The sequence below is a fragment of the Zootoca vivipara genome, chromosome 3 (assembly GCF_963506605.1).
Source record: "Zootoca vivipara chromosome 3, rZooViv1.1, whole genome shotgun sequence".
NCBI lineage: Eukaryota > Metazoa > Chordata > Lepidosauria > Squamata > Lacertidae > Zootoca > Zootoca vivipara.
The window spans coordinates 104,906,919-104,922,718 of NC_083278.1; the positions used below are offsets into that span (position 1 = coordinate 104,906,919).

The 15,800-nt window shown below is 43.5% G+C and overlaps 3 protein-coding genes across 5 annotated transcripts in view; 1 reads left to right on the top strand and 2 right to left on the bottom strand.

Annotated features, from left to right (window-relative positions):
• Positions 1-3,324, bottom strand: part of ARHGEF33 (Rho guanine nucleotide exchange factor 33) — a 38,174-nt gene extending 34,850 nt beyond the window's left edge. The window contains exon 1 of the mRNA XM_060273070.1: positions 3,213-3,324. The gene's annotated coding sequence lies outside the window, so the exon portion shown is untranslated. The remainder of the gene's footprint in view (positions 1-3,212) is intronic.
• Positions 1,695-5,912, bottom strand: MORN2 (MORN repeat containing 2). 2 transcript variants are annotated; one of them, XM_035111032.2, is made up of 5 exons: positions 5,806-5,903; positions 5,317-5,367; positions 3,980-4,086; positions 3,213-3,349; positions 1,695-1,932 (listed from the first exon to the last, which is right to left on the bottom strand). In XM_035111032.2, the coding sequence occupies exons 1-5, from the start codon at positions 5,852-5,854 to the stop codon at positions 1,830-1,832; spliced, it is 447 nt and encodes a 148-aa protein (XP_034966923.1). In that variant the 5' UTR covers positions 5,855-5,903; the 3' UTR covers positions 1,695-1,829. The 2 variants fall into 2 exon arrangements, with proteins under 2 accessions (XP_034966923.1, XP_034966922.2); XM_035111031.2 differs by having other exon boundaries at positions 5,317-5,912.
• Positions 5,913-5,962: 50 nt separating this feature from the next.
• The window catches only part of DHX57 (DExH-box helicase 57), a 32,744-nt gene continuing 22,906 nt past the window's right edge, over positions 5,963-15,800 (top strand). The window contains exons 1-5 of one of the 2 annotated variants that reach the window (XM_035111026.2): positions 5,963-6,011; positions 7,235-7,477; positions 9,059-9,211; positions 10,752-10,925; positions 12,856-13,670. In XM_035111026.2, the coding sequence (XP_034966917.1) occupies positions 7,245-7,477; positions 9,059-9,211; positions 10,752-10,925; positions 12,856-13,670 (1,375 nt within the window). In that variant the 5' untranslated portion in view covers positions 5,963-6,011; positions 7,235-7,244. The other variant, XM_035111027.2, reaches the window with a different exon arrangement.

The window sequence follows — 15,800 nt, forward strand, 5'->3', positions numbered from 1 at the left end:
CCATATGAACCTACCCGGACCCCAAGATCATCTTCTGAGGCCCTCCTTCATGTGCCTCTTCCTTGAGGGGTCCGGAGGGTGGCAACACAATAATGGGTCTTCTATGCAGTGGCTCCGTTTATGGAATGCTCTCCCCATATAATTTTTTCTGGCGTCTTCTTCTTCTTCTTCTTCTTCGGCAATCAGTCGTAGCCGAGTATGTCTTCCATAAACACGGTTTTAACAATGAGTCCGTAAGTAACTGCGGAGACCAATTCTGGATCCACACGTCCTTCCACAGTGGGGACATTGGTTTCCGGGTGAAGTTGATCACGGTGTGGATTTGTCTAGCATGTTTCTCACTTGCGTCCTGAGTTCGAGTGTCTTCAAAGCCCATAACACCTTTGGTAAAGGCTGTTCTCCAACTGGAGCTCTTGTAGGCCAGTGTTTCCCAGTTGTCAGTGTTTATACTACATTTTTTTAGATTTGCCCTGAGACAGTCTTTAAACTTATTTTGTTGACCACCAGCATTATGCTTTCCATTTTAAAGTTCGGAATAGAGTAGTTGCTTTGGAAGACGATCATCAGGCATCTGCACAACATGACCAGTCCAACGAAGTTGATGTTGAAGAATCATTGCTTCAACACTGGTAATCTTTGCTTCTTCCAGTACACTGATATACCAGGCCTTTGGTTGACCTGATCCCATACCCTTTTAAAATGTGGCTCTTTTTGGGGGCGGGGGGTATGATTGGGTTATTGCTCTTATGTTTATTTTATATACTGTGATCTTTTTATGTGAACCACCCTGAGACCTCCGGGTATAGAGTAGTATATAAATTTTGAAATTGGTGAAAGAGGCACTTCCAAGACATCCTGCCAAAAAGTAATTTTTAAAGTTAGAGGCGTATCTAGAAAAGCAGAGGTTGTCATTCCTTGGTTTTATTCAATACTTACAGTCCAACATCTTGTCTGAAATAAAAACATATTGCAGCAGGTTGACAGGGACTTGACCTCTCCTAATTCACTTCATGGCTTAGGAATCAAAAAGCCAAAGGTTTGATTTCCAGTGTATGTAAGATATATGTAATTATAGCTTTTCAATGCAGGTAAATTGACATTGGGGAAGAAATCCATAAGGGCCAGTGGAGAAGCATTTGGTTTTTCAAGCCTTTTCAATGGATCTGCACTAACAGAGAGCAAGAGTTGAAAGCAGCCAGCAGGTGATGAATGCTGGAAAATCTGCAGCTAGGGAGGAATCAATTCTACTTATGGTGAAATGGTAAAGAAATAAAGAATATTTTTTTAAAAGCTTGTTCAGACTATAATCAAGGACGTTTGAAAAGGTTGTCTCCTCAGTTCCATTAGTAATTTTATTGAATTGTTTTGAGAAACTCCCAACTCAAGTGGTGATACCAAGAACTTTATATATTTGTTAATGGCTCCCTGGGAAGACCTTGCTTGTAAATGGCATACTAATGAACCCTTAGTAGAGACTAAATGTGTAATGAAGGTTTGGGATATATTTTATGGAGAAGTGAACACACCTGACATTGGGAACATTGTCTCTTCGTAATTTCAGTATTGGTAAAGGGTGTTAAAAATTCTTCACATTTTATTGATAAATCTTAGGATGATTGTAACATTTGCAGTTACAGTAAAATGAAGGGGGAAATCAAGCTAAACAACATAACGAAACTCAAACGAAACAAAAATTAAGTCTAATGCTTGCTTTATTTGCTCACCTCTATTTAAAAACAATAGTTTCTTATCAATGAACTAAGAAATTATTTATTGTGAAACAGTATGGATAACAACTGTTTAATGCCTTTCTTCCAGTACAAATTATCCTACATGTCCAGCTTTAGCTTCAGCCCTGGTGCTGCTGTGTAATGAAAGGTGCCATCCCATTCCAGGCCCTGTGTGTCTCTAAATTCTCCCTTCCCTTCCACCCTGGAACAGAACAAAAACAGCATGTAAAATGAAGGCTGCAGTCACTGAAGTATGGCTAATGATGTACAACAGCACTTTGAGATGTCTGTTTCTTAGCTGTGGTAGTGTTGAATTAGGCAGTGAAACAAAAAGTACCTCATAAGAGAGATGCCTTTTAGAAGCTTTGGAGTTACTAGTTTTGTGTAACAGAAATTGTACTACTAATTTGTACTTTTAATTTCAATTTTTACATTTATATTACTTATTCCTGTTGGTGCGTGAGCATCTACTATTGGGTTTTCATTTCTTTCTGCAGCGGAGTTCTTTTTACAGAAAAGTTTTCCTGCATCTTTTACTTCTTTACAGCAGCAGCATTCTAGCTATCTCTTAGTGAAATTCCCATTATAGGAATAAACACCATTTGGTTCTGTTTACAAAACTTTACATTGGTCATTAATGAAGAAAAAAACAAATAAATAAACAATCTTTTTCTCCTTTTAGCCAACCGGCCAGAGACCTAACGCTGACTCATTCACATACTCATTTACACTGACACTGATAGTTCACATACTGACACTGATAGTTCACATACTCATTTACACTGATACATAGTTGATCACATGCCCTGATTAAGGACACCTGTTGCTGGGGAAATTTTCTGTTGCTTATAAACTTGTTCAAGGCCATTTACAAGTTTCTTCTAGAATATTCCAACAATTCTCTCATAGAACCACAGTGGGCTAAGCACATTTTGTTAGTTTCAGCAACTTTGCTGCATCATGTGTCTTTCTAACCACAGTTTGGATCCAGTCAAAATATGTATTTGGAGAGTGATCACCCTAACCTACATGGGTAGGAAGAAGTCAACTAAGGTTCACTTTAAGTGCAAAGCCTGTATACTGATTAAAGATGAATATATTCCACATCAAGGCAACAAACTTGTGGTCAGGGCCGACTTAAGCGCCCCTGGTGCCGTGGTGCGCCGGATCTCTCCGGTGCCCTCCCGCCCCGTTTTCCAGCACGGTGGGCGGGTGGGCGCAGTGTGGCTGTCACAGGCGCTGCTGTGCGGCGGGCGGGCAGGCACAACGCGATCTCTCCAGCGCCCTCCCGCCCCATTTTGTGGGCGGGTGGGCGCAGCACGCCGCGCGGCTGCCACAGGCACAGCTGCACGGCGGACCGGCCAGCCAGATGGCGGGCGCAGTTCGCGGCGCCCTCCTGGCGGGCCGGCGCCATAGTGTCCTGCACCAATGGGGGTCTACCTACAGCCAGCCCTGCTTGTGGTTATGTCCCTTTCTGCTTACCTGTTTGCACAGAACTGTCCAGTGTACTTGGCTCCATTGGTAAATATGTAGGTTCCTGTTCCATGAAACATGTTGTTAAAGAACTCGCCTTCATAAACTGCACCTGAAGGATGTTCCAGCTTTCCAAAACCATTCATCTGATTTAACAGGAAGTGGAATTGACAAATTAATATCTATCCCTAGAAAGGTGACTGCATCTTTTATTTCCCCTCAATTTAGATGTGTGACCTTTGCTAACAGAAATGCTTAACTTTAAACACTTTCGTGTGCATGCACACTTCTTCAGATACCCGTGCATGCACACAAAAGCTCATACCTATGACAAACTTTGTTGGTCTCTAAGGTGCTACTGGAAGGAATTTTTTTTTGTTTTGTTTAGACTACGTCAGACCAACATGGCTATCTAACTTTAAACACTGGCTTTACAAACCTTACAAGCGCAACATTTACAATACTGACAAAATTTAAATACCATTTCCCTAATCATTAAATGTCTTATTTTAAAAGGTTTAGATTTTTTGCCCTCTTGTCAGGTCACCGTTTTTCAAATCATGGCATCTCCCAAAGAATTTTGAAAATACACTTTTGTCTCATGGTGGTGAAAGCCAGCAGCACCCTGGGAGAATGCTAACAGACTCGAGTCCTGTTTTGCTGGACTAGGTGGGCAATTGGCCTGTTCTTAGACTGGGAAGTCTTCCCCCTTGTTCATCTTTGGCTCCTCAAAAATTTGGCTCCTTAAAATTTATTGTTTTGATATTTGCAGATACCTTATCATTCTTCCAGTTTCCTTGGTAAATAATTCCATCTGGAGTAGTATGAACTCCATGTCCACATCTCTCAAGAACTCCTTCAAGTGTTCTTATACAGTCACCCTCTTGAGCAAAATAAAAAGTAGGTGGGGAAAAGCCAACAAATATTAGACTAGCTTTTAATAACTAGGAAAAGTTCAACCTTTTCCAGAATCGTTCAGAATATGCCACTGGAAGTGACCTTCCAGAGCCCACAGCTTTAGCTGTAAAAGTGTTTCCAGCTACCCCGCATCCCAGTGCTGGAATCAGGATGGGCTAGAAAGCTCTGTGTAAAGTTAAAAATAAAAAAGCAGCACATCCAGCCATCAAACTTCATGCATGCAACCTGATCCTACGAATGCTTACTAGGAGGGGGAGGGGGGGAATTCAGCTGATTTCAATAAGATCTATCTACCTCTCAATCATATCTTAGTTATGAGGAGACATATTGCTGGAATTTTGGAAGAGGTTTGGAACGAGGGTATATGGAGGAAGCTTTCTCCTACACAGAGCACTGAAAACCTCAGAGCACAACAATGGGGGAGACAAAGTCCCCTGCTCACTTATCATAACTCACCATAATCATATCATAACTAAACCCTTCATTTCCTTCTATTATTATTATTATTAATGTTCCATTATTATTCATTACATTTTGAAAAATATCAAATAAAAAAACAGTTACAATTATTTATTTTTTAAAAAACAGTATAATTATAATGCCTTTGTCCATGGAGTTTTCTTGGCAGGGATACTGGAGTGGCTTGCCAGTTCCTTCTCCAGGTGGATCACGTTTAGTCAAAACTCTCCACTATGACCTGTCCATCTTGGGTGGCCCTGCATGGCATAGCTCATAGCTTCTCTGAGTTATTCAAGCCCCTTCGCCACGACAAGGCATTGATCCAAGGCATTTGAATTATGGTGCTGGAGGAGACTCTTGAGAGTCCCATGGACTGCAAGAAGATCAAACCTATCCATTCTTAAGGAAATCAGCCCTGAGTGCTCCCTGGAAGGACAGATCGTGAAGCTGAGGCTCCAATACTTTGGCCACCTCATGAGAAGAGAAGAATCCTTGGAAAAGACCCTGATGTTGGGAAAGATTGAGGGCACTAGGAGAAGGGGACGTCAGAGGACAAGGTGGTTGGACAGTGTTCTCGAAGCTACTAACATGGGTTTGACCAGGCTGCGGGAGGCGGTGCAGGACAGGAGTGCCTGGCGTGCTATGGTCCATGGGGTCACGAAGAGTCGGACACGACTAAACGACTAAACAACAACAACAATAATTATAATATCTGACAGTTTGTGGTTTTTTTTACCATACTTATCTCCATTGGGAAATACAAACGATACTTTGTAAACTTCAGCATCTGCAGAGAGAAAAACACTCTTTTTACTGATTCTTTGTAAAAAGCAGCGTTCATTCAACGGCTCTTCTTTTTCTGCATTACAACGCCTATCACCCCTACCTAGCAGGACCAGTGGACAGGGATGGTGGGAATTGTAGTCCAAAAGCAGCTGGGGGTGGGGAGGATTCAAGTTTGGGAAACCCTGGACTGGATGATCCTCGGGGTCCCTTCCAACCTGACGACTCTCCACCCTACGAACAAGAGCTGCTTGTTTCTGAGCAGACGCGGTTAGGAAGCGCGGTTGTGAGCAGGTAAAACAAATAATGGAGCTGCGGCGGGAGGAGATGGGGAAGAAACGCATCCCCAAGGCATTGTGACTGCGTCTGGTGCAGGAGGCTGAAACCGGCACATTATTTTGTGGCTGCTTCCTCAGAGGGACGCTGGAGAGACGAAAAATACCTTTTTCGCCTACGATCGACCTGCGCAGCAACCCCCATGATTTCGCCATGGCTCGAAAAGAGACGCGCCCGCGGTTGCCATGGTGACCGGGTTCTCGCCCTCGCTCTCTCCGCCGCCGGAAGCGGGAGGAACCTCGCCTTTTTCACTTCCGGGTGGCCGTTGACTGGGGAGGGGTTGGGCTGAGGCGAAAGCAGCGTCTCTGGCAGGTGACTGGAAAGGGAATAACCGGCGAGAGGGGGAAGCTGGATTATTATTATTATTGCTATTGCTATCACTATTATTACTGCACATAATTTATTTAGGGGGTTTGGACTAGATGACCCTCGGTCTCCCTTAAAGGTCTACAAGCCTATTGTTGTTGGCTTAGTTGGGGCTCGTTCAATTGCGGGGTGTCTCCAGGCGCTGCGTGAAAGGAACCGGGAGGAGCCGCTGAGCTTGAGGCGCCTTTGGAAAGAGGCAATATCGGTGGGAGGGAGGGCTTGGTGAGTGGGGCGAGGTGGGGTGTTAGGAGTGCTTACCTTTACACCTTTATTTAGGGTCCAAATTGCTCGGCACCCCGGAAAGTGCACATGCCAGCCCTCCCTGGAGGTGCCAGTATGGACTGTCACTAGACCAGTCATAGGCAAACTCGGGTCTCCAGATGTTTTGGGACTACAACTCCCATCATCCCTAGCAAACAGGACCAGTGGTCAGGGATGATGGGAACTGTAGTCCCAAAACATCTGGAGACCCGAGTTTGCCTATGCCTGGACTAGACCCAATACCTTTTGTACACAAAATAGAGGTTATGCCAGTGAGTTATATAGCCTTTCCCGTAGAAGTTTTGTTTGCGTCTGGAAAATGTACTATGTGGAAACAAAGGACAGAGTCCTCTCTTGTGGGGGTGTCCTGTCTGTGGAACAATTTATCTTTAGCGGTGTGTCTGGTGCCGAAGTTACAGTTATTTTGGTGCCAAGTCAAAGTCTGTATTTTTGCCTGGCTGATTTAAAGCCAATTATTGTCTGTTGAGTAAGGTTTTCACATTCTCAACTGTACTGTGTTTTGATTTGATTGCTTTATTCTTTGTGTGCTGCCTTGGTATCTTTAATGATGTAGAACAATTTTAAAAACTCTAAATTAATAACAGGTGAGTGGTAGAGTCCATGGCACATTCAATTGATCTTTAAAGTGTACTAGATTTGTGTGCTGTCTTGATTATAACTTATGAAGGTTGAAATGCTGTGTGAAATTATTAGGGAGTGAGTCCCATTGAAAATAATGGAACTTGCTACCTGTGGGTTGTGGGGCAGGGATGTTTGATGATTGATGCTGTATGCCAGAGCTACATAAACAGAAGTAATAATTGCCATCTTTCCTGCTAGTCTGCATGGTGATCCTGGTTGATATTTTTCACTGTTGATAATGTACTTTCATTTTTCTTTTCCTACAGAAAGGAGAAAATGAGCTCCTCGGGGAAGAGAAGAGGAAAACCAAACAGAGGGGGAGGAAGGGGAGCAAGAAGAGGAAGAGGCGGAGGTGGCGGCAGCAGTAGCTGTGGTAGACCTTCCTACAAACACCATGCTAGTGGCAGCAAAAAAGGCTCAGATAAAATTTGGGAAGATGATGGTGATTTCTGTGTTGATGATGATGATGGTGATTTCTGTGTTTTCAGTGGACCAAAAGATGTAGCCAGGTCAGCTAAGTGAATTTGATGGAATCTTACATTTTGGAGTTTAGGTCTTTTTTTAAAAAAACTTCTTTCTGAAGATTGTTTTAATAAGGTTTTAAGAAGCAAGATCAGGGAGGGGCTGTAGCTCTTTATCAGAGCACATACTTTGCTTTGCATGTAGAGGGTCACAGACTCAATGTCTGCTATCTCCAGTTAAATAGGATCAGATAGCAAGTGATAGGAAGACCACTTTCTGCCTAAGACCCCAGAGAACTACTGCTAATCAGAGCAATTAAGACTAGGCTATGCAGTACAAGGGAACTTCCTGTGTTCCTATGGTAAAGTAAAGCGCCTTGACTTAAGTCAGGGGTTGGGAACCTGGTCCCTACCGCCCACTAGTGGGCATTTCTGGATTCTAGGTGGGTGGTAGCGGGTTCTACGGCACAAGCTGAATCCTCCTTCCATTGAGCACTGGTGGGTGGTAAGGAAATTTTACCATCAATAAAGATGCATTAGAGGGTGGTAGGTATAAAAAGGTTGACTACCCCTGACAAGTGATTAATTCCAACACTCTTGTATTTTTATTAGATATTTTTGAATTTTTATTAGGTCTTTGAAACTGACTAACCACAAATTTGAGCCTCATCTACTGTCTCTTGCATGCCACCTTTTACAAAGGGAGGGTCTTTGACATTGGCTACTAGTGAGAGTAGCTGGAAATTCAGCTCATTTTTTGCGAAACAGTATGTTGATTGCCAGATATTGGAAACCGAAGGGTGCTTCCCCTAGCTACTGTAGCACCAAGTATCTCAGGGTAAAGGGAGCTATTTAGCAGAGACAGGTGTGTGTGTTTGTTGTGCTAGTACTTTTATTGCTTGTTTTGCATGACACAGAAAGAGGTTGCACCCATTCAGGTTGGGTCAGTGAAGTGGGATACAGTGGTACCTCGGGTTACAAACGCTTCAGGTTACAAACTCCACTAACCCAGAAATAGTACCTCAGGTTAAGAACTTTGCTTCAGGATGAGAACAGAAATCGTGCTCCGGTGGTGCAACAGCAGCAAGAGGCCCCATTAGCTAAAGTGGTGCTTCAGGTTAAGAACAGTTTCAGGTTAAGAACAGACCTCTGGAACGAATTAAGTTCTTAACCAGAGGTACCACTGTATTTAAAATAACAGGTACAGCTGAAATTTATTAATTAAACAAAGAAGCTGATGTATTGGGGGGGGGGTCTTTTTAAAGATGACTAAATAATCCCACAGAAACCCACTGTAGCTTTTGCACCACAATTTCTGTGCCCAACTGCATTAATCCAGCTTGTCTTTAAACATACTGTGGTCATTATGGGACTTGTCACAGATCCTGCACGTAGCTGTGTCAGACATTCTGGTGACTTTGCTTGCCTTCTTTGAATTTCCCATCAACAGAAGATGGGTTTTTCCAACATGACCTGCTTAGGAACTTTCTTGATACCCTTAGCTAGTTAGGAGACAAAATGACCCATACAACTGGTGTTACGTTCAGCATAGCTTACATTGTGCATATATTTTCCATTACTTGATTAAATTAGAATGTATTGTGCTTCTTTTGTTGTTGTTTTTCATAGGTCAAGCTCTGCTAGCAGAGGACATGGGCAGACCAGACAAGCACCCAAAACAAAGATGCCTCTTCAGACTCTGTACATGACATCCGATAATCAGATGAGGGTGAAAGAACTTCTTCGTGAGCTGCAAGGACAAGAGTTGGCTGCTGGTTCAGAGTCAGTTTTCTAAACATAAATAATTTTTTCATTAAACAGATACTATGACATGTTGAAGGACTGAACGTAAACTAAACACCCTTTAGCTGGTCTCAGATTTTATAGGCATTAGATCATATTATTCAAAGTTCAGAATGGATTGTGACAGATGTGGTTGGGCAGCCTTTCTGGAGAAAGAAACAAAGTCTCAGGGTCGCTCTACAGTTTACATGGCAAACACAGTTGTGATGGGTACATAGTGTTTGCGTGTCGAGACCCCGCAACCACCCCCTCAAGGAGGAATAAAAACACTAGGACGCAGGATATAAGGTTAATGTTATTGGGCAAATTTAGGCCACAACTTTATTGGTTACAGAATGTGAGCGGTATTGGCTTAGGCATTGAGTAGACCAGGCTATATCTGACTCCTGCCCGCTGCGCAGGAAGTTTGGTAGGGTAAACCAGTAGGGGGAGCCCCGTTGATGCAAACAAACTCGAGCTCACCCCAGGGTTCCCGGAAGGGTCGTGGCATGGCCCTAGCCCCGCCCCGGGCTTCGGACAAGATCCACACCCCCAGATTCCTTTAACGGAATACACCTACGCATGGAGGGGCAGGCGATGGCCAGGCCTCCCCTCCCCCATCAGGTCACCCAATGCCTAACCGCAAAACCTTACAAAGTTGTGACGATTGCTACAAGGTAGGCGAAAACCAAATGGCCTGAGCCAATTTGCCAAGTGGAAAATTTCCTACCAGGCCCCTCAATGACGACCAACCGTGATCCATAGCAAGGCCATTAAAGACTAAACCTGCAAATAGGGAGGGAGGGTGGGCGATTGAGAACGCAGCCTCTCGTCTCAAACTGGTCCTGGCTACGCCCCCGACCAGCTGATTGGCTGGCCGATGGATGACGTGGCCAGGATCCCCCAGGCGGCGGGAACAACGCCCCCGCCCCCTGAGGAAAGTGGGTGGCCACGTGGTCCACCGCAACTCCTTCCCACTTGGAAGTGGAGTGGATTTCCTGCAGCAAACTTGTAAAGTATGGATGTTATAATAATATGAGACTTGAATTTCTAAATTACTGCTTGATTCACTTGAACCTGCCTTGTTGAGTCTATGGAGACTGCTGTTTGAGGTGGTGGCTGATGGGGCCATGTCTGTGATGACCCCACTGCTTATGGAACTCCCTAGAGATGTGAGCCAGATGGCTACTTTGCTTAGTTTTGAGTAACAGAGTAAACACAACTTTTTAGCATTGCTCTTAATGAACAGTGAAAGCTGCTGCTGGGTTTTATGCTGCTAAGTTTTATTTTTATAAGGTTTTGTAATGATTTATCATTGAGGTACTTACTGTTTTATTTATATTTTGTGATGTGCCTTGTGAGTTTGCTAAATTGAAAAAGCAGAGTAGTATAAATATTGGGTTAGATTCAGACTTACCTTTTTTGCCCAGGTTTTCTCTGACCCATAATATTGGACGATGCAGAGAGTTCCAGAAGTTTGCCTTATCACTAAGACTATTGTTTCTAAAAGAAGCATACAGTACTGCTTTCTTTTTTTCAGGATGCTTGTATCAGGTGAAGACGACTGTGATGAATTGGATTACTTGGAGGACGAGCATGCCTGGTCAGATGGGCAATCAATTTCTGGAAAAAGCACAAATGCTTCTTATCAACCACCTGTGAGCCATGTTCTAGAGACTGAAGTCTCTTCATTTGCTGTGCAAAAACTATCCAGGTAATTATTGTTTCACAAATAAAATGGAAAATATTAGTCAGGAGGTGGGGTGCTAAAAACCTGCATAGCTGCAATTATGTGAATGAGTGTGGAATATGACATTTAACACACAATCAAAGTGGCACCCTCCACCCACCAGTACACTCCCAAATACAGTGGTACCTCGACTTACGAAGGCGATCCGTTCCACGGCGCTCTTCGGAAGTCAAATCCTTTGTAAGTCAAAGCGTCCATTTTGCGCATGCGTAAAGCACGATTTTGTGCATGCACAGACCGCACGTGCAGCGGAAATACTTCTGGGTTAGCGGACTTCGGAAGTCGAGGCATTCGTAAATCGAGGTACCACTGCAGAGCCAAAAAAGAGCAGTTATGTAACAGATGTTGGGATATTCTGTTCCACCTTAAAAGCAGATGTGGAACTGTTGTGTCTGCGTAACACACCAGCATTGCATGTTGGAACTTCCATTTGTGTGTACTTTCTGTTTTGCTTGAACACAAAGGTGATCAGACATGTTTTGCTTCTGTTCTGACTTGCTTTAATAAACTGCTTGTAGAGATGCTTACACAAGCCTCTCAGTGCCACTTTCTGTTGCGTTCTGCTGCAATAGCGCACTCAGGCATCTGATATCTGAGTCGCATGATTTATGCTGCACCAATGACGAAGTTCGCCCGGCATGTTCGGCCGGCGGGCCTGGGGCCTGCCAGTTGGCCCGGTTTCCTTGGTGGCTTGCCAACAACATTATGTAAGGTGGAGTGGGGATTCTTTTCCCCCTAGGGCAGTGTTTCTCAACCTTTTTTGGGCCACGGCACACTTGTTCCATGAAAAAAATCACGAGGCACACCACCATTAAAAAAGTTAAAAAATTTAACTCTGTGCCGCCCTATATTGACTATATAATTATGACTGTAATTTATTCTGTATCTCTTCCTCTCCCCGCTTTTTAAATACCAGTAAATGAAGCCAAAAGAGAGACAACAGTGCTTAAATGCACAGATGTTTAAATGCACTTACTTGCAGGCATGCTAAGGTAGATTTCATTCGGAGGGAGGGGAGGAGAGGTGGAGAGAGGGAGAAGGGGAGGGAGCGCAGCCCAGAGCCGGCTCCACTCGCACTCTATTGTTCCAGGCACCTAGGCGAGTGGGGGTGGGGAGAGAAAGAAAGAAGCTGCAGGGAAATAAAGCGGCAGTTGCTTACACGCGCGTAAACGGGTGCCGCTTTATTTCCCTGCACGGAGGAGGGAGAAAAGCTGGAAAGCTCCGCGAGGGAGAAAAGCCCCGTGCATCCCCTCTCCCTGGACTGAAAGAAAGTCGTAGCTGCTTACATGCGAGTAAGCGGCTGCTGCATCCTTTCCCTGCAGGGAGGAAAGCCCCGCGTCGCGGCACACCAGCCAGCGTCGGGCGGCACAGTACTGTGCCGCGGAACAGCGGTTGAGAAACGCTGCCCTAGGGGCCAGAATCCCACATGGGCACTCTTCTGGGGCCCAGGGGCCAGTGTTTACTGAGGCCAGAAGCAAAAGTGTATAGAGCCATGCAAAAACCAGAGGTTTCTACACCCCGTCTACATGTCCCCATCCAGACAGGCAATAAGCATTATAATTCAAGAACACATTCTAGCCAAGCCAAAGCACTCAAGGTGGGTGCTAAGCATGGCCAGTGGGAGGCCTGGGAAGAGCACTGGAGGCTGGATGGCTACATTTGGACCCCGGGGCTGAGCTTCTGCATCCCAGTGTAAGGCATACAATTAGAGCAAATTTCTACAACAAGCACAAGTTGTACATTTTGTTCCAGTTGCAGAAACTACACAGTGTAGACACCTGCTTCTTGCTACAGGATAACAGCAAGCATCCTTTCAACATAGTGGGAATGTTTGCTCTTGGGTACATGTTCCGGTATGTGCACCTACAATGCATTTCTTTTCTTTTCCTTCTAGGTATGGCTTTGATAGCGAGCGTTGCCAAGCTGTGCTGAAATCTTGTAATAGTAACATTGGGGCATCCCTGGAGCTCTTACTCCTGCAGTGCTTTTCAGAAAAATTTGGAGAGAGGATGCAGATCACAGAAACTGCTGCTCAGACAAGTATGGAAGATTGTTTGGAACAAAGGCAAGAGGAAGCATTTGTCCTCCGTTCAATATGTGGAGACAAATTTGTGGAAAGAATTAATAACAGGGTCTGGACTGTTGCATTAGACTTGGCATACTTGACAGAGATGCTCAACAAGCCAAAAGAAGGGAATAGCAACACCAGTAATGGCCTAAAGCCAGCTTCCCTGGAAATCTGTAAACACTACCTCCAAGGAGATTGCAGGTTTGGATCAAGATGCAAGTTCAGGCATGAAACTCGAAACAAGCAAAAAGGCCTTCCGAGCGTCAAGGAAGATGCTCATCTCAGAGTTAATGCTCCTGTTTATGAACTTGAAATAAGATTTCCTGAGGATAACAAATACCCTTATCAGCCGCCCCTTGTGGCATTCTATACTACTAATGAGAAGCTGCCATTGGCTTGCCGGTTGCACATTGCTGAATTCCTTTATGAAAAGGCCATAATATCGTCGGAGTCTAACGAACCTGTTGTTTATGCTTTTATAACAAGCCTAGAGGATGAAGCTGAAGTAACAAAATTGCTTAGTAAGACTTCTCACAGATACAGTGCTCCTCCTTTGCCTCTGGGAACACCCTTGTCAAGTACAGATGTTCATAAGCAAGAGATGCCTAGCAGCTCTCATGTTCCTTCCCGGATTTCAGAAGGTATATACTACTTCATAAGTCCTTATTGAAACTAGTGCAGATATTAAGAAACAGGCTGTGTACGCAGTTTTGAGGGTGTAGGTTCTGCTCCCAATCAATATTTCTAGAGCACAGCATGTATTTCACACAAGTAGGTGTGTGAAAATGAATAAAAACTGTTACAAAAAAAGATAATAATTAAAAAGTAATTAACCACAAATAGAATTAATAGATTTTTAATTCTATTAAAACTACAAATAATAACAAAAATAAAAATATCACAGTACCAGCCCTTTTAAACTTTAAAACTATGTCTTTGAGTTAGTGGAATCATTGCAATAAAGATTTCAATGTCATGTAAAATGAAACCACAAAATACCAGTCACAGAATTTCATTATTCTCCAGTTGGGATACAATACTAGGTTAAAATACTTTAAGAGAATAATCTCTGGATAAATGAAATCCTATCATATATACTAATAGTAAGCACATGCTCTAGGTGTCTGTCCTTATGTAGCACCACTCACAAACTTGAGGAACCCTAAATCTTTGGGGAGGGAAAAGTGAGGGAGCAATAAAACTTCAAATAGCTCAGCCAATGATGACTAAGCATAATCTGGGGGAAGAGAGAGCTGTCTTGGGGGTGGGGGGGTGGGGTGGGCAGGGCTGAATGGAGAAGCCAGGAGAATAGAGTACTGTACCCTGGAAGAAGTTGGGCTGGAATCCTGAACAGGAGCAATACAACACTGCCACATTTTGTTGTGGGTCACACTTGAAGCCTGCTATAAATATTTCTAACTTTTTAAAATCTAACTTGGTACAATTTTATAAAAGATACCTTTGATATTTGGGGGAGATTTTTGCACATGCATGCACGCACACACACACACACAGAGTGTATATATGAATAAAGAAATAATAGGCAGATATTTAGTCAGGAAGATAATACTGTACAGGTGGGGACAACAATTGAGAGCTGTGAAAATAGGATTGTTTTCCTTTATAGCAAATATATGGGTCAGTTGGCGAATGAAGAAAGCTGCAAGGCCTGGAGTGGGGGTGAGGAGCCTTGGAAATGAATAAATTATATTGTAAGATGAAAAGCCTAATTAAAAACGAATCTCTCTCTCTATATATATATTTCTATTTACATTAATGAAGGAGACCGCTTCAGATGAGTTGTCCTCTCCAACTTAATGGAAAATTCTTGCCAGTAAGAGATTTGTGTGTCAGTGAGAGAGTGTTTATTTTTAGCTCAGAACATAAATCCATACTGAAGCATAATAGATGGGCAAAGAAAAATGCCCATAAAAACTATAGATGAAGCAGCACATAAGCAGCGAGTTAAAAAAATAGCAGCTAAAACCAGTTAAAAGATTCTATGCTCCACTTGAAGTCCGTGAGTACAAGAAGGATTCTGTGCAGTACCGTACCTTTGTTAACTACTGTACAACACTTGCCTAAATTTGCCTGCCTTGTGTCCATTATTGGCTGTTTCCTGTTATACTATATTTGCTCACAACACTGTGGCACAAGTGAAGCAAATTTTAAAACAGTTGGCCTGATACAAAATGAAAGGGTGTGGGAAATGCTGCTGTGGGAAACTTTTACAACAAAAGGAAACAATACTAGGATGTTTTGAAAATGCAGGTGAATTCAGAAGGGAGTGACTTGGACAGCTGCAGTACACAGTTGTAGGGGGAGAGTGTGAGAAAACAGAATAGTGGTATCTTACAGTGAAATGTTATTCTTGTCAGGAATTTTGCTCTGTGAAGGCTTGTAGCTTAGTGGCAAATAACATATTTTGTGTGGACAAAGATTTAATTTCTCGCATCTCCCAATAAGGCTGGAAAAGACTGTTGTCTGAAACTCTGGAAAGTTACTGCCAGTTATTGTAGACACTTCTGGGCTTGGTGGTCCAAGGCAACTTTCCAGGTTCCAGAGGTCAACTCATTACTAAGCCAGTAAAGACCTCATTCTAGCCTCTAGAATTGGCACTCCTGTGGCGAGTGGCCTGCCCAGTGACTATATTGTTTAGTTCAAGTCCTCATGTGAGTCCTTTATAACATATTGTCAGTTTCCTTGTCCCCAATCCATGTATGTGGTGACCCCTTGCAAGGGCAATGCATCATGGGCAGAATTCACCATGG